The sequence below is a fragment of the Olea europaea genome, chromosome 18, assembly GCF_002742605.1.
Source record: "Olea europaea var. sylvestris chromosome 18, O_europaea_v1, whole genome shotgun sequence".
NCBI classification, from domain to species: domain Eukaryota; kingdom Viridiplantae; phylum Streptophyta; class Magnoliopsida; order Lamiales; family Oleaceae; genus Olea; species Olea europaea.
In genome coordinates, this window is record NC_036254.1 from 30,190,659 (window position 1) to 30,213,026 (window position 22,368).

At 42.1% G+C, this 22,368-nt stretch overlaps 1 protein-coding gene across 1 annotated transcript; it reads right to left on the reverse strand.

The window, feature by feature from the left end:
* Positions 1 to 18,401: 18,401 nt before the first annotated feature.
* On the reverse strand, positions 18,402 to 21,737 carry LOC111368119 (protein KINESIN LIGHT CHAIN-RELATED 3-like). Its single transcript, XM_022989336.1, has 3 exons — positions 21,516 to 21,737; positions 19,121 to 21,127; positions 18,402 to 18,863 (listed from the first exon to the last, which is right to left on the reverse strand). The coding sequence occupies exons 2-3, from the start codon at positions 21,079 to 21,081 to the stop codon at positions 18,647 to 18,649; spliced, it is 2,178 nt and encodes a 725-aa protein (XP_022845104.1). The 5' UTR covers positions 21,082 to 21,127; positions 21,516 to 21,737; the 3' UTR covers positions 18,402 to 18,646.
* Between the last annotated feature and the right edge of the window lie 631 nt (positions 21,738 to 22,368).

The following is a 22,368-nucleotide window of genomic DNA, read 5'->3' on the forward strand; positions in this document are numbered from 1 at the left end:
CTCGGGACCTAGTCCAGTAAAAACCATCCACTATCAAAATTAATGGAATACGCAGTTAACCTTCTCCAAATCACAATCTAGAGACTACCAATACATCAAGAACTCATATAGTTCTTGGTTACCAACAACAACAATAACCAAAATAAATACACACAATAATAAGGAGAAAATCTCACTAAACTAGTATGTACAGCCCAGAGAAATGGAGAGGAATCTGGATGATCGAATGTAGTCAAAACGTTGCCCTTTACGCTAGGAATAACATACTGAAATATCAGCTTAATCGGACCACAAACGAGCCTCCATCATTGGCAAGAAGAAGCTAAAGAACCGAAGTCTCTCTACCTTTGTTGTAATTTTTGTGTCTCCGGAAATGAAGCCCCGTTTTCTGCCTCTATATCGGAATAGACTTGGGGCTTTTAAGTGGGTTGGGCCCAAATGGTCCAAGAAAGGCAAGTCCCTCAAGTGGAAAGAAAGCCCAACAAATCTCCCCCTCCCGACTACTAGAGGGACTCCATCAAGCCCGCTTTCCTTCTACATACTTGTAATTTCTCCGTAGGCCAGGGCTTTGTCATCATATCTGAACCATTATCATCAGTATGGATTTTCTCAAGCTGTAACTTCTTCCTCTCTAGTGCATCTCGAATCCAATGATACCGCACTTCAATATGTTTGAATCTTAAGTGAAAAGTTGGATTCTTACTGAGATGGATAGCACTCTGACTGTCGCAATAGAGTATATACTTCTCTTGCTCTAAGTCCAGTTCTTGTAAGAACTTTTTCATCCATAGCAACTCCTTCTAGCTTTAGTGATGGCTATGTACTCAGCTTCTATGGTGGATAGAGCAACACAATTCTGTAGTCTAGACTGCCATGAAACTGCTCTCCCTGAGAAAGTGATTAGATACCTAGAAGTAGACTTTCTAGAGTCAACATCACCTGCCATATCTCCATCTGTGAACCCAAAAAGCTCAAGTTTGCTAGTGCCAAAAGATAAACATATCTTAGAAGTCCCTCTGAGATACCTGAGAATCCACTTCACTGCTGCTCAGTATTCTTTTCCAGGATTAGAAAGGAATCTACTGACAACTCCAACAGATTGAGCAATATCTGGCCTTGTGCATACCATAGCATACATCAAACTACCCACCGCTGATGTATAAGGCACATTCTTCATTTCTTCATTTTCATTCTCACTTGAAGGACTTTGCTTTGAACTTTGTTTCAAATGACTTGCAAGTGGAGAGCTTACTGGTGTTGCCTTGTCCATATTGAACCAGTGTAATACCTTCTCAATATAACCTTCCTGTGATAGCCGTAACTTTCCATTCTTTCTATTACGAGAGATTTTCATACCAAGGATTTGATTTGCGGGTCCCAAATCCTTCATTTCCAAGGATTTGCTCAACTCTTTCTTCAACTTCTTAATTTTGTCAGTGTTACGACTAACAATCAACATGTCGTCCAGATATAACAAGAGGATAATAAATTCCCCGTCAGAGAATTTTTTTATAAACACACAACGATCAGAAGTTGTTCTAGTGTACCCATGTTCAACCATAAAGAAATAAAATTTCATATATCATTGTCTTGGTGCCTGCTTGAGACTATACAAACTTTTCTTCAACCGATATTTAAGATTTTCTTTACCTTTAGCTATAAATCCTTCTGACTGCTCCATATATATTTCCTCTTCAAGGTCACCATGGAAAAAAGTTGTCTTCACATCAAGTTGTTCAATCTCCAAATTCATACCGGCTGTCAAGCCTAACACAACTTGGATTGAAGACATTTTAACCACAGGTGAGAAGATTTCTTCAAAATCAATACTTTTCTTCTAACCAAACCATTTCACAACCAACCTTGCCTTGTACCTTCACTGCAAACTATTTGGTTCAACCTTTAGTCTAAGCATGCTTTTGTTCTTCAGTGCTTTCTTGCCCTTAGGCAACTCTACTAGATCATAGGTGTTGTTCTTATGCAAAGATTTAATCTCTTCTTGTATAGCTTTAACCACTGATTTTTCTGATCAAGTAGCAGAACCTCCCGATAACTTTCTAGCTCTCCCCTATCAGAAAGTAACACATACTTATTACTAGAATACTTCTTGGAAGGTTGGCGCTCTCTAGTAAATCTTCTCAATCCTTTTTATGCTGGCACCTCGAGAGGAACATTCTCTTGATTTTGATCTAGTTCTGCATCCCCCTGTGTAGAAGCTTCATCATGTCTGTCTCCTATAGTGTCATGTTCTTCTTGCAATTTTCTCTGTGATCATCATGTACCACAGAGTTTGGTACATGTGGAACTGAACTAATTTGTTCTTCATTGACTGTATTTGGCTTCTTAGTCCGACCCAAATCTTTAATGGTTTCATTTTCAAAGAATACAACATCTCTGACCCTGATAATCTTTTTGTTCACACGACACACAATCTGTACCCAAATTCTTCATGTGCATAGCCTAAGAAGATACACTGCTTTGCTTTGCTATCAAGTTTGGACCTTTCATCTTTAGGAATATGAATAGAAACTAGACGGCCAAAAACTCTTAAGTGATCAAGAGATATATCTTTCTCTGTCCAAAAGTTCTGTAGAACATCGCCATTCAAAGGAACTGATGGAGAAAGATTAATCAAATCAACTGCTGTCCTCATTGCCTCATCCCATAAGTACTTAGACAGTTTTGTATGAGAGAGCATACATATGATTTTCTCAAAAGTAGTCTTGTTTATTCTCTCTGCTACCTCATTTTGTTGTGGGGTCTTTGGAATAGTTTTCTCAAGCTTGATGCCATATCTTCTACAGTACTCTTCAAATGGCCCTTTGTATTCACCACCGTTATCTGCTCTGACACATTTTAACTGTCTTCCAGTTTCTCTTTCAACTTTCAAATGAAATTCTTTAAATACTTTTAGCACCTGATCTTTAGATTTCAAAGAATATGCAAGCACTTTTCTAGAATGATCATCAATAAATATAACATAAAGCTACGCAAGTGATCTGCAATACTATTACTATCCCAGTACTTTAAATTTACAAGCCTTTTGATCGCAAAGGCTTTGTACTGTGCCATCTTTCTTTTATAAAGACATTTTATTTTCTACTAAAGACTATATGCATCTACTTCTTTGGCTATATGATGGATGACACTCTGATCAACCCACTGTCTAATTTGTCCAGTAGCCTTTCTATTCAATTTTTTCCAATCCTTATCAATTTTAAAATCGGGTTGCTTGCCATTCAATTCAATAGGATCAAACAAATCTTTGCAATACAAAATATCCTCCATTCTAGTCTTCCAAATAGAATAATTGGAAGATGTGAGTTTAACCATGCCACTAGCCGAATCCTCCATTTTAATTCTCACAATAATCACAAAGACTCAACCAAAGCTCTGATACCACTTTGTTGGGGGTCAAACTAATAACATAACTAAGCAGCGGAAACAATTTCAACCCCTTCAATAAGCAGAATTAAAATGTGGCAATAATATCCAACTCCAACTCACACACACTTGTAGGAATTTAAAGATAGAACACAAATGATTTGTTCACTAGGGAAACCCTTCAGTGTGAAGGAAAAATTCCAGGACCTAGTCCAGTAAAAACCATCCACTATCAAAATTAATGGGATACATAGTTAACCTTCTCCAAATCACAGTCTAGAGGCTACCAATGCATCAAGAACACATATAGTTCTTGGATACCAACAACAACAATAACCAAAATAAATACACACAATAATAAGGAGAAAATCTCACTAAACTAGTGTGCACAGTCCAGAGAAATGGAGAGGAATCTGGATGATCGGCTTTAGTCAAAACGTAGCCCTTTGCGCCAGGAATAACATACTGAAATATCAGCTTAATCGGACCACAAACAAGCCTCCATCATTGGCGAAGAAGCTGAAGAACCAAAGTCTCTCTCTCTCTTTCATCCGTCTCTTTGCCTTTGTTGTAATTTTTGTGTCTCCAGAAATGAAGCCTCGTTTTCTACCTCTATATTGGAATGGACTTGGGGCTTTTAACTGGGTTGGGCCCAAATGGGCCAAGAAAGAGCAAGTCCCTCAAGTGGAGGAAAAGCCACATGCCCCAAAGTGATGAGATGGATGGAGTGAACCTCCCTTACGTTGGCCAAAACTGAACATAGATGGATGTTTCAAGTATATTCTTTGTGTTATAATATTTGGTTCATATAAAGTGAAACATATGTTTACTAGAATAAATAGGGTAATGATAGAGCGGAGCGCACTAAACGACATTGGCCTCTATGGTTCTAATTTACTGTTTATTTGTTAGGGATGTCTATAGGTTAGGGATGCGAGGTAAATGCTATTGTGGTATGGTACAAGAGTATTTTAGAAATTTTTCCTAAAACTCTTGTTTGGACTAGAGCTAGGGTTAGTATATAGATGATGTAACCTTATTATTCTTACATAATAAAGATCATAGTCGCTTCCTTTTCGTGGATGTAGGCACATCACCAAACCACTTAAATCTATGTTCTTATTTCTTTGTCGATTTCATATTTTTCATCATTATTATTGTTGCTCAAATCACAAGAAGTTGCTATCAAATGATTCAAGAGAAACAAAGAAGGCGATGTCTTTTTTGAATTCCACGACTTCTATCACAATAATGTTCCTGTTGACCTCGCAAATTAGACCCTCCACGTGGCCAACCGATAGCTACTCCACGTATTCTCCCTTTGCACACTCAACGCATGGTCAGATGCACACGGTCGGAACCAGCGGAGGTGGTGGCGACCTCATACACTCTGACTGTCAAGTTAGCCTCAGGTGATCGGAACAATATCAATGTTGTGCAAAATAGTGGGGAGGAGAATATATATTTGCTTGTTATGGAAAGCTATGTTGTAAGAGTTCATTACCTTTGCCTCTTGTCAAACCTTGGGTATTTATAGATGAGGAGAACCGTTGGATGTGGGACACGTGTATGCATCTGGCGGTGTGAGGCGTCTGCTCATATGCTTCAATCAGTCGCATCTATAGAATGGGTGAGTAATTACTTCTCTCGAGTTGAGTTGACATAAAGTTGATACGTCACATCAACTAGGCTTCTAGAGATGTCAAATCAATTAAACCTTAGGGGCAGAAAGGATCCCGACATAGATCTCTTTCTGAAATTGGCGACAGATCCTGACAGAAGTCCTCCGAATGCGCCTCCGCTTCAGGGGCTAGGACGCTTCAGTCGATTCAGCAGAATTGTCTATGCCTTACGGTGTGTTAGTAGATCGACAACATTGGTGGTGAAGTCACTTCGGAACCACTTCGGATGGGTGCTAAACACCTCATAATAGGCAGAGGTAGACTCTCCGAAGTGGTTCGGGTAGGGGCGTAACAGTGGTCCCCCCAAGTTTAGGCATGAATAATTATATCATGGGTGGACTTATTTTCACGATCGAGTATATCTGCCTCAGGACAGGAACCTCGATTTGTGAGAGCTTGTGGGTTGCTTTTCCATTTTTACCGAAGAGATGTAGGTCGGGAAATATTTTTGACAGATGTGATAAAGCTTTATCATTGACCAAGGAAAGAACTTATCTGTAACCGATGTGCTGGCCTATAGGACGATTCGATGGGAGGCAGCCAAAGCTTTGTAAAGCTTAGGAGGGAACGCAGCCACCGAGGCGATGACTCACAGGGGACTCTGCCTCAGGTGCATCTAAGTTTTGTAAAGTTGAGTGAGGAACTCATCTACCACTGGTGCATTGACCCACAGGGGACGACGCGTTGGGAGATAACTAAAGCTTTGTAAAGCTTAGGAGGGAACGCAACTACCAAGGCGATGACCCACAGGGGACTCCTCGTCAGGTGCATCTAAACTTTGTAAAGTTGAGTGAGGAGCTCATCTGCCACCAGTGCGCTGACCCATAGGGAAGATGCCTTGGGAGATGGCTAAAGCTTTATAAAGCTTAGGAGGGAACGCAGCTACCGAGGCGATGACCCACAGGGGACTCTGCGTCAGGTGCGTCTAAACTTTGTAAAGCTGAGTGAGGAGCTCATCTGCTACCTTTATGCTGACTCACAGGGGACGACGCGTTGGGAGATGGCTGAAACTTTATAAAGCTTAGGAGAAAATGCAGCTACCAAGGCAATGACCCATAGGGGACTCCGCGTTAGGTGCGTCTAAACTTTGTAAAGCTGAGTGAGGAGCTCAATCTAAGGCAAGCATCTCTGACGTTAAATGATTTGACAGCTGTCGCGTATTTCCAAGGCGACAGTTGGGTGTGATGCCCATTCCCAAAAAAGACTACTACGGCTACTTATTGTAGACGGCTGATGGTGATCGAGGCAATGCGTTTCGCGTGAGCGTGAAGGTCACAACTAGATCTTAGGCGTAGACCAAATCTGACGTTTCATTTCAACGGCCTAGATTGATGATGCGACGAACGGCCTAGAATGATTGCATTTGAATTCAACAGTGGAGATCAACTGATACGCTTTATAAAGGGCGGATTTGAGCGTTTTTGGAGCTTTTCACTTTTACGAAATCAAAAACCCCATTTGCTCTTAAAATCTTTGCATTTTCCGGTGTCCTTCAAGCACTTTCCGACGAGAAATCCCAGTTTCTGGTGACTAACGTTGTTCCTTGACCATTTTCGGCTGCGGGACACTCTATTTCAAAAGTTTTAGTAAGTATTTGAAACTTTTCATTTCTGAAAATGGCTTCTGAGGATAGTGGTAGCTTGGGAAGGGGGTTGGAACTAGTGAGGATGGACGAGCCCATTTTGGCGACTTCTCTGAAATAGCCGAAGCGATTATTAGGGGGAGAACATATGGAAGAGACCAGATAGCCCAGTAGACACATCTGTGTATTGGGGGGCATCGGATAAATCCTCTAAGCTAAAGGGTGCCGACCTGGAAAGACTTAGGGTTGAATATAGAATCCCAGATAGTGTAGATCTGATCCTATCTGAACCTGATGAGTGGGCCTGCTACCCTAGGTCAGGGTGCATGGCAATCAATGAGGCGATCCTTAGGGCTGGTCTTAGGCTCCCAATCCACCCTTTCTTCCGTATGGTACTTAGGTCATATGGCCTAGAGCCAAATGGTGGGCTCCTAAATGTTGTGGAAGGAGGCGTCGCTTGGGGTAGAGATGCCTTTTTCTGTATTCTAGACCCGCTACATCCCCAAGGTAGCAGTTGGGGGGATAAGACCAGGGGCTGGTACTACTTGACCTCATGGGGTTCCCACACTTCATTCGTGCTTGATCTGTCGAGCTCCATTAAGGAGTGGAAGAGCTCGTGGTGCTGGGTTGTCGGGAGATGGGACACGATGGAGGGGGACCCCCTGGCGCCTCTTACGGTCCCCACGAAGTATTCAACACTTAGTGAGTACTGTGGTTTTGTGTTTTTTCTTTATTCTTCTTCGGTTCGGTTCTTAACTACTCGATTTGTTTTGGAAGGCACTCTTTCTCGGTGCGAGTTATCCACTGACGACTTCGACATCATCTGCATCATTTACCAGCTACCTCCAAAGAGGAGACCATACCACCAGCTGATCAGAAAAAACATCCACGTCGTGACGCACGACTTGATGGCCTCTCAACGTAAATATCTCGAAGCGAATATCTTTCAGTACTTTTCGAACTATTTACACTTGTACTAAAGTACTTGTTCCCTTGCAGATAATTTTAACAAGAAGCTACCTCTAAGGCCAGACTTCAAAACCATCCAAAAGATGATGGCAGAGGCGAGAACCCTGAAGACCTCCTCCTCTACGTACAAAAAGCAGATGGAGGATCCGATGGATGCCAGGGAAAGGCTCCAGCCTCCGACCGTGAAGGAGGTGGCGGAGGACCTAGACTCAAACATGCTGCGGAAGGGCAAGACGTATGCTGCCCCCTTGAAGTGCCCAACTGTGGCGAGGTTGCCTCCGGCTCTGAGGTAGACAACAATTCCTACAGAGGTGGTCATCCCAGAGAAGACGCTTGCACTATCAGAGGCTTCTCCTGCCCCGGCCACATCGCCAATAGCTGCTGTGCCCATTACCCAAGTGGCGGGGCAGCCAAAGAGGAAAAGGGCCCGTCCCTTGAAGGAGGCGGACTTCTTGAGCACCAATTCAGAGGAGCCAGTGAAAGAAGTACCGGAGGCTCTTTCTCCAGAGACGACCACGATGGTGGTGGTCCACAATAAGTATTGGATCGAGGAATGGAGAGATCACACGGCCTCCTGCACTACCAAGGACTTGGTTGAGGCCAACAGTGCTTGTGTGGCTCGGGCTTTAAGCACAAGCATCCAACTTGAGGGCTTGGTGAAAGACCTCAACGCTAAGAGAGAGGACCTCGCCAAGCGCATTGAGGAGGCGATGCAATATGGTGACACAGTGAGGGAGGCCCGGGCCAAAGTCGAGGAGGAAGAGAGAGGAAGGAAAGAGGCTGAGGCCCAGTTGGCAACTGCCAAGGGGGACATAGAGCGGCTGAAGAAGGGGCTCTATGAAGTGGAGTGCTAGGTGGCTGCTATTACTTGAAGAGTTGATCATGCAAACGAGCACCACCAGCTCTCCATGGAGGCTCAGGAGGCCTCTAATAAAGAAAATGCAGAGTTGAGGCAGAGGGTAGATGCCCAAGCTGAGGAGATCGCCTCTCTGAAGGAGGAGCTGAAGTCGGCAGGGGAGGTGGCTGTACAGAACTTCATCGATCACTTCGAAGAGCACCCCCTGTACGATGACTTTGCAAACTTCTGGGCTTCCTGGAGCACCCAAGGATTATTGGGTCGGCTGAAAGAGGTCCATCCTACTCTAGACATTTCCTCGTTAGAGGTAGAGTTTGGTGGGCCTACTGGAGGTCGGCCTGAGAGGTTCGTCGAGGATGCTCCAGAGGCCCATGGGGCAAGCGAGGCGAAGGCCGGGGAGGAAGATGTCCCCGTAGAATAGAGTTAATCTTTGTAATGGCCTCGGTCTCTTTTGTAATCCAATTTCAAATTAATGAAGTGAAATTTTTATCAAGTATTGTTGCTTCTGCTTTTTTCATTGTGTTGAGCTGTTTAAACTTGAGTATATAAATGACAATCACTTAAGTAAACATGAAGCGCCATTTACCAATAACCGGTTAATAACAGAATATCGGACTAATTAACATATTGAAGAGCTGAGGTAACAATTTACTAACCGATGTGACATTACTTAGAGAAGTTACATCACCCTTCACTAAAGCATTTTCAGCACTTAGTAAGATAGGAAAGTTGCAAATGAGATCCGATCGTGACACGTTTATTAGACAACATTGAGATCGGATCGAAACATAAGTTCATCATTGATAGTACTTCCTCAAGTGTTCGATGTTTCATTGATGAGGCAGTGCTTTCCCTGCCATGTCTTCAATTTCAAAAGTGTCAGGTCAGGATTCCCTTCGAATCCGGTAAGGAACCTCCCAGTTCGGTCCCAACACTCCGGACCCAATTGGCTTTGATGATTGGAAGACCCTTCTAAGGACGAGGTTTCCTAAGCGAAGAGTCTGATTTCTGACCTTGGAGTTATAATAGGGGCTCATCTTTCTATGGTACTTTGCCAATTTCACCCGGGAGGTATCCCTCCTTTTTCAAGAAGGTAGAGTTCGCTCATTTGAGCCTCATTGTTATTGATCTCATTGAAGTTTATTCGACGGTGCGATCAGACTCCTACCTCGACCGGGCTCATGGTCTCGGCTCCGTAGGTCATTGAGAAGGGTGTCTCCCCTGTTGCAGTTCGGCTAGTTGTTCTGATGGCCCAAAGGACGTGGGGAAGCTCATCGATCGAAGCCTCCTTCGAGGTGTCAAGTTTTCTTTTCAGGGTATGCTTGATTGTTTTGTTTACTGTCTCAACTTGCCCATTTGCTTGTGGGTGATGAGGCGTTGAGAAATCCTTCTTTATGCCCAGTTCGTCGCATAAGTCTCGCATTTTCTTGTTGTCGAACTGTCTTCCGTTGTCAGTTACTAAGGAGTGGGGAATGCCGAACCTGCAAATGATGTTCTTCCAGACGAATTTTGTAGTATTCACCTTGGTGATCTTGGCAAGAGGTTCACCTTCGACCCACTTGGTGAAATAGTCGATGGCGACAATGGCAAAAGTCGTGCTTCCTCTTCATTTTGGGAGTGGACAAATGAAGTCGATGCCCCATTTGGCGAACGGCAAAGGGCTAGTCACTACGAAGAGGCTCCGAGAAGGTTGCTTTTGAATATTTGAGAAGCGCTGGCACTTATCACATTTTTGGACAAACTGGCAATCATCCCTTTTCAGTGTCGGCCAAAAGCAGCCTTGCCGGAGTACTTTGTGTGCCAAAGCTGTTCCTCCAGAGTGATTCCCGCAGATTTTCTCATTGATTTCCCTGAGTATATACATGGCCTCTTCGCCTCCTACACATCGGAGAAGTGGCGAGGCGAAGCCTCTTTTGTAGAGGACATCTTCTTGTAGGACGAAGTATGCAACCCTTCTTCTAACTTCCTTGCCTCTCTTTTAGAAGCTGGTAGTGATTGGTCCTTAAGATAGGTGATGATGGGTTGCATCCATAACGGGGTGCTTTCTATCCATAGTACCTCTTCACCTTCGGAAATGGAGGGCTTCGATAAGTGTTCAATGGGGACAACCTTTAGTAGCTCTGAATCCTTGCTGCTGGCCAATTTTGACAGGGCATCCACATGAGTATTCTCTAGGCGTGGGACTTGAATCAGCTCGAACCTTTCAATGAGGAACTAGGTCCAGAACCAATTTCAAGTATGCAACCATGCTACTGTCTTTGGCAGCGAAGTTTCCATTGACCCGACTCACTACAAGCTGAGAATCGCTGCTTGCTAGGAGCCTTCTGACCTACATTTCCTTCCCCAGTCTAAGGCCTGCTAGAAGGGCCTCATATTCAGCAGCGTTATTCGAGGCTTTGAAGTCGAACCTTACTGCAAAATTTGGTTTGTGGCCTTCAGGGCTTTTCAAGAAGATCCTTGCCCCGGAGCCAGCCTCTCCCGAGGATCATCTACGAACAGTTTCCACGTTGGGGGCTCGGCTAGTTTCATTGTTGCCTCCATTTCTGGAGTTTTGGTAAACTCAGCCACAAAATCTGCAAGGGTTTGACCCTTGATGGCATGTCGAGGTCGGAACAGTATGTCGAACTCACTAAGCTCGATCGCCCATTTTAGCAGGCGTCCTGATGCATCTATTCTCTACATCACTTACTTCAATGGGAAGTTGGCGAGAACTTCAATTGAGTGGGCTTGAAAGTATGGCCTCAATTTCCTTAAGGCTATGATGAAAGCAAGTGCCAGTTTCTCCATGTCTGGGTTGTATGTTTTAGCTGGGAGGAGTGCTTTGCTGACATAGTATACCTGTTACTGGTGCTCATTTTCTTCTCTGACTAGGACAGCATCGACTGCCTCTTCCGAAACTGCCAAGTACAGTAGTAGCGGCTCTTCTGGTTGAGGTTTTGACAATAGGTTGCCTCTCCTAAGTGCTTTTTCAGCGCTTGGAAGGCTTTTTCGCACTCAGAAGTCCATTAGAACTTCTTTCCTTGCTTCAGCACATTGAAGAAAGGTAAGCTCTTATACGTAGCTCTCGAGATGAAGTGACTGAGTGCGGCTATCCGACCATTGAAGCTTTGGACCTCCTTTGGTTTCTGAGGTGACCTCATTTCAAGTAAGGCCATTATCTTCACTGGGTTCGCTTCGATTCCTCTTTGGTTTACAATATATGCCAAAAACTGACCCGAAGCCACTCCAAAGGTGCACTTGAAGGGATTCAACTTCATTTTCTATTTTTTAAGTATCTGAAAGGTTTGGTCGAGGTGACTTACGTGTTCATTGGCCCGGAGGCTTTTGACTAGCATGTTGTCCACGTAGATCTCCATGGTTTTGCTAATGAGTTCGGTAAACATCAAGTTGACCAGCCTTTGATATGTAGCTCCAGCATTTTTCAATCCGAAGGGCATGACTTTGTCGTAGTACAGTCCTTTGTCTGTGATGAATAATGTAACCTCCTCATTAGGTTGGAACGTGGATATCTGGTTATACCCTGAGTATGCACTCATGTAGCTCAAGAGTTCATGTCCGGTGGTGGAATCCACAAGTTGGTCTATCCTTGGAAGTGGGAAGCTGTCTTTAGGGCATGCCTTATTTAAGTTTGTGAAGTCTATGCACATCCTCCACTTTTCGCTGGGCTTTTTCACCAGGACCGGGTTGGATATCCACTACGGATAGATGGCTTCTCTGATGAAGCCACTGTGGCTAAGTTTGTGTACTTCATCTTTCAGCGCCTCATACCGTTCCTTGTTGAGGGCACGTCTTTTCTGCCTATGTGGGGGGAGGGGGGCATATGAGGAGTTGATGTTAAGATGATGACAACTGATCATTGGATCTATTCCCACCATGTCTTCATGCTTCCAAGCGAAGACATCCAAGTTCCTTTTCAGGAAGCTCACCATTTCTTCTTTTGCTTTGGTGGACAGTGCCTTTCCTATTCGCAGGACCTAACTGGGGTCCTCTGGGTTGGCGAAGAAGGTTTCAAGTTCTTCCATTGGGGTTGCATTTGGCTCGGAGTCAATTATCCGAGGATTTAATTCATCAAGAGGGTGCCCTTCTTCACGGGCCCTTTCCATGTCGATGTCTTCCTCCTGTTCGGAGGTATGCCCTTGTTCAGGGGCGTCGAGCATTTCCACGTCCAAATTGGGTTCACTGTCAACTTCAGTTATGATCACGTTAACAGTTGGGGCTTCAATTTTCGCAGAGAGTTTAAGTAACATGCCCTGGAGCCCATCTGGTCGCCTCGTACCGTAGCAATCCCATGTTCAGTTGGGAATTCATATACAAGTAGTGGATGGAGGTGACAGCCCAAAGATCCTTCAAGGTGGGTCTGCCCAATACTCCATGGTAGGCTAATCTGTGGTCTACCACCAAGAATTTCATGAAGTGTTGAGCCACTAGAGGAGCTGAACTTATCTCGATGGGCATAGTAATCCACACTCGTAGGATGATACTGTCTACAGTATATTAGAATAGTGGATCGATCATGGGGATCACCCCATGTTCAATTTGCATCTTGTCGAAGGTGGAGCCGAACAGTATATTCACTGAACTGCCATTGTCGACGAGCACACGCTTGAGCCCCTTTCTTGCCACTACGGCTCTCACAACCAATGCGTCACAATGGGGATGGTGAACTCCTTGTGCATCTTCTTGGGAGAAGGTGATTGGGGCCATCCTATTGGCCTCTTGGGACTCGTTGACAATGTAAGTGAGCATTGGTGGGTTCTTTGCTTCCCTTGTGTAATTCCTTTGGGCGTTCCTGGTGTTGCCACCGATGTGAGGTCCCCCAATGATCGTGTCGATCTCCCTGATGATTTGGCCTCCAGAAATGGGGCCTGATCTCTCTGTCTGGACTCTTTTCGATCCCTTGATTCTCTTCTTCGGGGTGACTGCTCTCTGTGCCTTCTCTCTTCCCTGTTTGGGGAGGCGGATCTGCGAAGATATTCGTTACTCCTGGAGGGATGTGGGTCGTTTCGATCTGAGCGTCGAGGAGTGTCTCTGCACTCGTTGGTGTCATACCCATAGAGTTGGTGGAAAGTGCAAAACATTGCCCCTTCCAAGGGCCTGTTTGACCATTTCTTCCTCTTCTTTTTATTATTATCAATTCCTCCAGATGGCCCTGCTTCGCCAGGAAAATTCTCGTATGTCAATACCGGCACTGTATTTAGTGTGGCAGAAGCCAGTGCCTGTCTAGAAGTGGGAACTATTGTATGCCCTGCTTGGGTCCATTGCTGAGTGACAAGGTGTGCTGCGGGTCCTCGACCTACCTACCTCTGAGGCGGAGGGAGTCCTCGTGCGGCACGATTTCGGTGATCAATCATCTCTTCACTGACGATCTTCACTCTCATCATTTCTACCAGCTTGTCATAAGTGGTGGGATTTTTGCTGCGCACATTCCTCCAGAACAAAGTGTTTATGTTGAGGCCGCCTTTCAAGGCTGAAAGGGCTTCTCTGTCAGTGACCTGCTCGCAGTACGTGATTTCGTTTGTAAACCTGGCGAGATAGCTTTTCAGATTCTCTCCAGGGGCCTGTCTCATATCTTGCAAGCGTTGCACCGGGGCCTCTCCTTCTCTGCATGAGAGGTACTGGTTCAAGAATGCCTTCTTCAAATCTGGCCAACTCCTAATGCTCAGGGAAGGAAGTTTGCTATACCACACTTCAGCAGCCCCGCCCAGGGTTAAGTGGAAGGCTCTGCACTTCAAAGAAGGCGAGACTCCTCTGAGGCTCATCTGTGTCATGTACTTGGTGATGTGCTTTTTCGGGTCCCCCTTTCATTCATACTTGGGGATCTTAGGGGGCATGAAATTCGGAGGCATTGGGAAGCTTCGGATTTCCCTTGAGAAAGAGAGGTTATCATCATCATCATCATCGTCAATTTCATAAGATCGACAATGTCCATCTGACCCTTCATCATCTTGAATGTTCTGGGGAGGTGGAGGTGCTTCTCCTCTACTGCCCCAATCAACTAAGTCCCTTCTCTCTTTCCTATTTCTAGGAGGAGGAGGTGTTTATTCTTGCTCCTCTTCTTGCGGAACTGATCTTCGCACTGAGCGAACCCTATTACTAGGGTCTTGCCCTATTTGGTCAAAGACGCTGACTGACCTTTGTACTTCATATTTTTGAGGGAAATTGTCCCCCAATTGTGGTTCTGCTGGCTGGCTCCCTTACACATAGGATGTGGCTTCTGCGCCCACTTCTCTTTCGAGGGAGCGTTCTCTGTGCTAGCTCTTATGGCCTCAGGAACGAGACACTGGGGTTTCCTGAACTAGGTAAGATCTTTGGGGCATTTGAGAGCCCTGGTGACCTCGGGCTTGCATGAGGAGTTCATGCATCGCCATATTCTGAGCTGCAATGTCTTTCATGCCCACAGCTATTTGAGTCATTCCTTCAGTGAGCATGACTGTTCTTTCACCTCGACGACGCTCGTGATGGGGTCTCTGGTGGGTGACATTGTTACAGAGCACCTCTTCTTCAGAGGCCTCTCTCATAGGATTGTCGTCTTCATGGTTGGAACTCATCTTATCTCCGTTTTCAAGGGTGATGAGAACTTGGATTATAACTCGACTTTGCTCTTTTTCAAGAACATGCCCTTTTAAGGGTAAATCGCTAGTTTTCGGTGGTTTCTCCGATGGAGAATGCATAACTTCGGACAGGAATTTTTCCACAGATGACGCCAATCTGTTGACCTCGCAAATTGGACCCTCCACGTGGCCAACCAATAGCTACTCCACGTATTCCTCCCTCCATACAGTCAACGCACGATCAGATGCACACTGCCGGAACCAGCGGGGGTGGTGGCGGCCGCATACACTCCGACGATCAAGTTAGCCTCAGGTGATCAGAACAATACCAAGGTTGTGCAAAATAGTGGGGAGGAGAATATATATTTGCTTGTTAAGGAAAGCTATGTTGTAAGCGTTTCATTACATTTGTCTCTTGTCAAACCTTGGGTATTTATAGATGAGGAGAACCGTTGGATGTGAGACACGTGTATGCATCTGACGATGTGAGGCGTCTGCTCATAGGCGTCAATCAGCCGCGTCTATAGAGTGGGTGAGTAATTACTTCTCCCGAATTGAGTTGGCATAAAGTTGATACGTCACATCATCTAGACTCATGGAGACGTCAAATCAATTAAATCTTAGGAGCAGATAGGATCCTGACATAGATCTCTTTCTAAAATTGGCGACGGATCCTGACAGAGGTCCTCGGAGTGTGCCTCGGCTTCTGGGGCGAGGATGCTTCGGTCGATTCAGCAGAATTGTCTATGCCTCACAGTGCGTTAGCAGATCGACAACATTGGTGGTGAAGTCACTTCGAAACCACTTTCAAATGGGTGCTGAACACCTCGTAATAGGCAGAGGTAGACTCTCCGAAGTGATTCGGATAGGGGCATAACAGTTCCAATATTGTGGAGCAGAACTCGAGGCACTTTAGTTCCACACTATGCTTCAACAATGGTTTTCCTTTTTTTTTTCTTTTTTTTTTTAAACCTTTTTTTTTTCTTTTTTCTTTTTCCGGCACTTTGGCAGGACTCGACGGAACCATCATCTGCACATTGGAGTAACGCTCTAAAGGACCCTCGTCCAAAACATGGATATTTGACTAAGCTTAAAAGTCGCTTATTTTGCTTTTAAATAACTTTCTATTTCTTAACATGTTTGAATTCGTTCCTTTTTCAACTTGTACATAAACATAATCAATTATTTTTCCCAAAAGACCATGGACGGTTTCAAATTTCTAAGTTCTACAAAAATTTAATATCATTTACTTATAAGCAAACTTATATATCTGGACCACTGCCTGCCAACTTTAACACTTTATGATAGAAAAAAAAAAAAAAAAAAATTATGGGGGAGCATGGCCAGATTTAAAAAGAGAGTTTTGTTCATTTGACCTGGAACTGATGTGGACTGTTTGGATGGAAACCATCCACTAAAAACCATTATTGCCACAAATTCAAAGCTTCGTTTAGTACACAATACTGCTTTAGTAGGACATTGTAATAAAGCGTTAATTTTAACAAGGGTTAAATTCATCAATGACTATATAACTTTATATTTAATGTCATCATGACCATCCAACTTTATACTTAACCCTGTTTGACTCCCATTAATTTTCATTCTATTAATTTTCATTTTTCTCTCTTCTATTTTCAATCACATAATCTTTTATAAAATAATATTACACTTAAATCGAAAATTTTTCCTTATTTCTCAACCACTCATTTTTCAAAAAAATATTATTCTACCCATTTTGTGAAAATTTCCATTTCCACAAAATGGGGACCAAACTGAGGCTTAGTGTCACTATGGCTACAAAATTTGATTTTATTTCACCATGGATACTCAATTTCATATAATGTTTCATTATAATCACCCAATTTAATATAACATTTTATCAAGAATATCTAATTTATTTTTAGTTTCACCATTTTCATTAATTTAACAAGGGATAAAATCGTAACTTTGCATTATATATGAAAAAAAAATAAAAAAATAAAATAAAAACATGATTTAAAATAAAAACATTTTTAAAATAAAATAAAAACTTTTTAAAAATAACATTACTCAGAAAAATAAAATAAAAACATATTTTAAAAAACATTTTTAAATAAAAAAAGTTTTTATTTCTTTTAAAATTTATTTTTTATATATAATATAAAGTTACTATTTTACCTCTTTTAGAATTAGTGAAAATAGAGAAAATAAGTTGGTGGCTATGGTGGAACGTTATATGAAATTAGGTGACTATGGTGAAATAAAATCAAATTGTGTAGCTATGATGACACTAAATATAAAGTTGTGTGACCATAGTGAAACAAAATCAAATTGAGGGGCCATGATGACACTAAGTATAAAGTTGAGTGATCATCGATTGATTTAGTTCGACAAAATTTTTAATAGAGTTATTGAATCAATTTCTTTAGGATGGGAATTACTCAAGTTACCAATAATTACATTAACAATCACTCAACTGAAAAACTCAACCTAAAACATTGTCACTTCTATGTTCCAACATGGGCAAAATAACGTTATTAACTAGTACAAAATGCAGACAAAATCGTGTTTATTGTTGCTAAAGATGTAATTGTCAAATACATTTTCTCCATATTTATTCAATTTTAATAAAAACCGTCCTTGGTGAAACTTCGTATGTTTGTTGACAAATTTTAGAAGATAGTGCATTTTTTTGGCCTCAGATGCTAGTTATTCTTCTAGTGGATATATATCGACGTTGAAATTTAGGCACCGTTTGGTAGGAATTTTTTGTCCCAAAAAATTGATTTTTTGACTGTTATTTTACTATTCAAGCCGTAATTTTTGACTTCTTTTCTCACATGTGGACCCCACTTTTCTTCTAACGATCAAAAAATCAATTCTCAAAATCTCTACCAAACGGACCCTTAATAGTGACACATGATTTTACATTAACATTTCGAGCCAAATAATTGTTATACGTTTGAAACTTCAATAACTACTTGTGTCAGAACATTACTTCGATGATCATTTTGAAACTTTTATAGCAAACTTTAGTTACCGTTGCTCAAATTAATATGCATTATAAATAATATTTTAACTTTTTTTTTTAAAATCCCGAGGAGGCTAGAAAACAGCCTGTTGATGAACGGAACGGATAGGAACAACTCTCAACTGTTACAATGCACCTAACATGTTCAATCTTGATGATGACTCAATTATAGACCATATGCAGGGCCCATAAAGCTATTAAATCACTGTCTTCCTCCCATTTCGATTAAGATTTTTCATTCTCAAATAAGAACAAAACAGAAATCTTCATTATAACATCAATGTCTTGTATGCTCGATTCAAATGATCAGGACACAATTAAATAAAAGAGACATGCAATTGAAGTTATCAGTTTATCCTGTCGCAAATAGGTTGCACAATAAAAACCATTTCATTTATAATTTTATATAACCATTGAAAATGTACAACAAACCGCCATTATAAATTAAAAATTACAAAAACACGACACTTTTGACAAGCACCGTACCATGAATCAATACATATTTTCGAACATCAAGCAATCCCAAGATGATTGTATATACCTTTCATTTCTTTTCTCTAATGCAATATAAATATCTGTAATAGTGTTTTGGATATTATGTACATACCTTCGTCACACTCGAATGGCACCGTTATTTATAGTGTTCGTATTAGGGTTTGAATCAAGTAGGGTCTCGAGAGAACGGTTTTTCCTATTCCGAGCCCTGCCTGACTCCTTTAATAGCTCGGCCAGCCTCTTCTTCTCATCTTCCACGTCCGGATTTGCTGTCCCAAGCTTTTCCTCTCTCATTCCAACAATAAGTTCAAGAATTTCAATTGCATCATCTAATCTGTATAAAGAATAAAAATTAGCAAGACGTCACAAATTCGGACACTTAGGAAATACTAATTCAGTCTCATCTCTCATAAAATCATCCTATAAAACAATGTCCATCTAATCTAAGGGCTTGTCTGGGATAGCTTCTGCTTTAACATTTTATAGAACAGCTCCGGAGAAAGCCAAAAAGCAAATGTAAAACTTCTGTGTGATGCAAATTGGTCCATTCAATCTAGAACTCATTGGTGAATAGAGATCCTATTTAAGTACCTCCCAATTGCATCATAGGTGCCAGCAAGATTACTATAAACTCCAAGTGTATCAGGGTGATACGGTCCATATTCTTGCTCCAGTATGCCCCTTGCTTCTTCAAACAATTGGACAGCTTCATTAATCGCATAACGCTGCACACAAGCTAGCCCCATTTGGTTAAGTGCAATCCCAAAGAAAGCAGATTTCTTCTCCCCACTTGCACGGAGCTTTGTAGTCGCACTTTTAAACGAGGAGTAGGACTCTGAGTAGTTTCCTAACATATAATACATAACTCCCATTTGCGCTTCGATTCCAGCAACCGTGTTTTGCTGACCAGGTGCATCACTGTATATCTTTAGTGCCTTCTTCAGCAACTTAAGTGCATGGTCGAGCTCGTTCATTGACTCGTAAATAGCAGATATATCAGTTAGACCACTAGCGATCTCTTCTGGAGCAATCCCTGGTATGGGTTTTTCGTAAATTCGAAGAGCATTCTCACAGTACGACCTCGAGTCCCTTAACTTTCCCGTCTTGTTATACAAGTCAGCCAGACGGACAAAAACTGATGCAACCGCTGGATGGTTTTCTCCTTTACCCGCCTTGAGAGATGTAAGTGCTTTCTGATAAGCAAAAATTGCCTCATCATACCTGTTTAAGGATAAGTACGTGTCTCCAATGCTGCAATCGACAGATGCCACTTCAGATTCCTGTCCATTAGCCACCATGGCCATGCTGGCTAATACAAGATGCTCGAGAGCAGTTTCGTGATCTCCCTTTGACTCACAGATCATCCCCATGAGTCTCCTATCGGCTGCCTCTTCAAGGGAAGCTGGTGAACCATTCTCTCTGTGGATGTCAAGGGCCATATGACAAAGCTTCTGAGCTTCATCAAACTGCATTGCTTGAATGTGAGCTTCAGCCAAATACCTACATGTCTCACCGACTCTAGGATCGAGCTCTCCAAGAATTTGTTTTTGGACTTCCAAACCTGTCGTGTAACTCGAAATTGAATTCTCAAGTTGCCCCAACATGGCATAGGTGTCCCCTAACTGCATATAACCAGCAAATTTAGCGAGGGCATGGTTGTCGCCTTCCTCAATTGTGGGAATCTCGATCGAATGCTCCAGAATTGGGATAGCCTCACTGTACTGGCCTAAGGTACAGTGTATTGCTGCAATGACGTGCAAACACATGACAACATCTAAACTTGGCTTCCCATCGGCACATTTCTCAAATGACTTTGCTGCACGGAGAGCTAAGCCAAGAGCTCTCCTTGGATTATCTCCTGAAGACATCAAATCCCTTGCTTGTTTGAGCAGAAATGGACCAAGATCCGGATTGTCTGAACCTGCTTCGGATGGATCCTCAATTCCATTTTGCAATTTCAGACTCCCAAAAACTGAATTCTTGTTCTTTTTTATTTTTCCGGCACTATTCTCACTCCGCGGAGGTTTCTCCGGATTTCTGATCTTAGGACTCGATTTTGCAGAAACTTCAGATTCCACCTGCAAATGAGAAGCCTTCCTTGACTGTGCAGAAGGGGTACTTGTACTTGCACTTGCAGATATGGAATTATCCAATTTCCCGGCGGATAAACTTTCTTTCTTGGATCCAGAATCACTATGATGATCACCATTCTCTGGCTTATGCACCGCTTCGTCTTCTTCAATTATCTCCACCTCCACCATCTCTCCTCCCACAAGATGGCGCAACTCTGAATCAATCCGAGACTCCTCACCATCCGATCCAAAACTAGGCCTCGATGGTGATTGATCAGAACTCCGCATCTCACATACGTTTTCATAAAGCTGCTCAATAGATGTCTCCTCCACACCATCAATTGGGTGGGACGGGTGTCCCACGTCCCCATTCGGAGGACATTCGGAAGTCAAACCACCATTAGCAGAGTTATTTTCAGCTGGATTCTCTTCATGATGTGCAGCAGTTCCATTCTCATTTACTTCATGAATCCCATCCATAACAATTCAAGTTGTATTGCAATACAGAAAAAGTCAAAAAATCCCCCTACAAAATCCCCAAAATACACGACAGTAATTTAGAGAAAACAAATCAAACATGTAAACAGATGAACACTCTCATTCATACAACAAGAAAGTCCATACAACAGATCCAATATTATATCATGTCTTTATGAAAATTGACAACATTTAAACTGACTACAGAAATGATCAAAAGAACTATAAAGTTTCTTGAATTCTCCTGCAGATCTTCACATATTCAACTAAGCTTATCCAGATTCAATAAACCCACAAACAAAACACATTATTAAGTGAAAGAAACAGCATAGTAACTATGTAAAACCAAAGATAAATCAAGAAAATGACAGAACAGAAGTATTGAACAGAACAATAAAAATTAAGAAAACCAGAAACAGATTAAAGAAAGATTATACCTTTAGCAAAAGCCCAACAGAGGGTGCTTCTAGTATGTTAAAGGAGGGGAAAAATTATTGTCTTTTGATGGATTTTCAAAAGAGTGGGTCTGACTATATAGAAGTTTAATAGGGGGGTGAACGGGACAGAGGTGGATTTATGAAAAGACTGAGGGTAGATTACAGATTTCACGTGAAGGGAATTTTTTATGGTAAAGTGCAGAGGTGGAATGTCAGATGAAAGGAGAAGGGGACTTGTCTCCAACCTTTTTTGCCTGCAACCGTCGGGTTGTTCTGGATGTGTTTCCCGTATAAACGGTGTATGCCAGGTGGCATTTTTTGGTTGGTAGGATTTTGAAATGACTTTTATGCCCTTTGAAGTTTGTGGTTGGATATTTTTGAATGGAAATACTACAATTGGTTCTCATATCCTTTTTGAATCCCAAATTTATTTGTCAAAATTAGGGTTGGTTCCTTATCTTTAAATGTGAAATTCAAATCCTCGATCTATTTAAATATTTGAATATAAATCCTTATTTGCGACCCCATTTTCTTAAAATTTATTTTTCATAAACTCATTTTCAACTACAACATTTTATTGGACAAACAACATTTATTGACTTTTCAATCATACATTTAATCAATTTTTATGTTACTAAATTTATTATAAAATTAGGGGCTAAACCTTCATATGACTCACGTCATTAATTTAGACATTAATATTGTACACAACATTTACGTAACTTAAGTTGGAGATAAAATCATCAAATTATTTAATATTTATTTTGATTAGGAGAAAGTCACATGCAATGTTAAAGTTCACATTGACATTTTCTTAACAAGAGGATCAATATTTACATATTTAAATAAATGA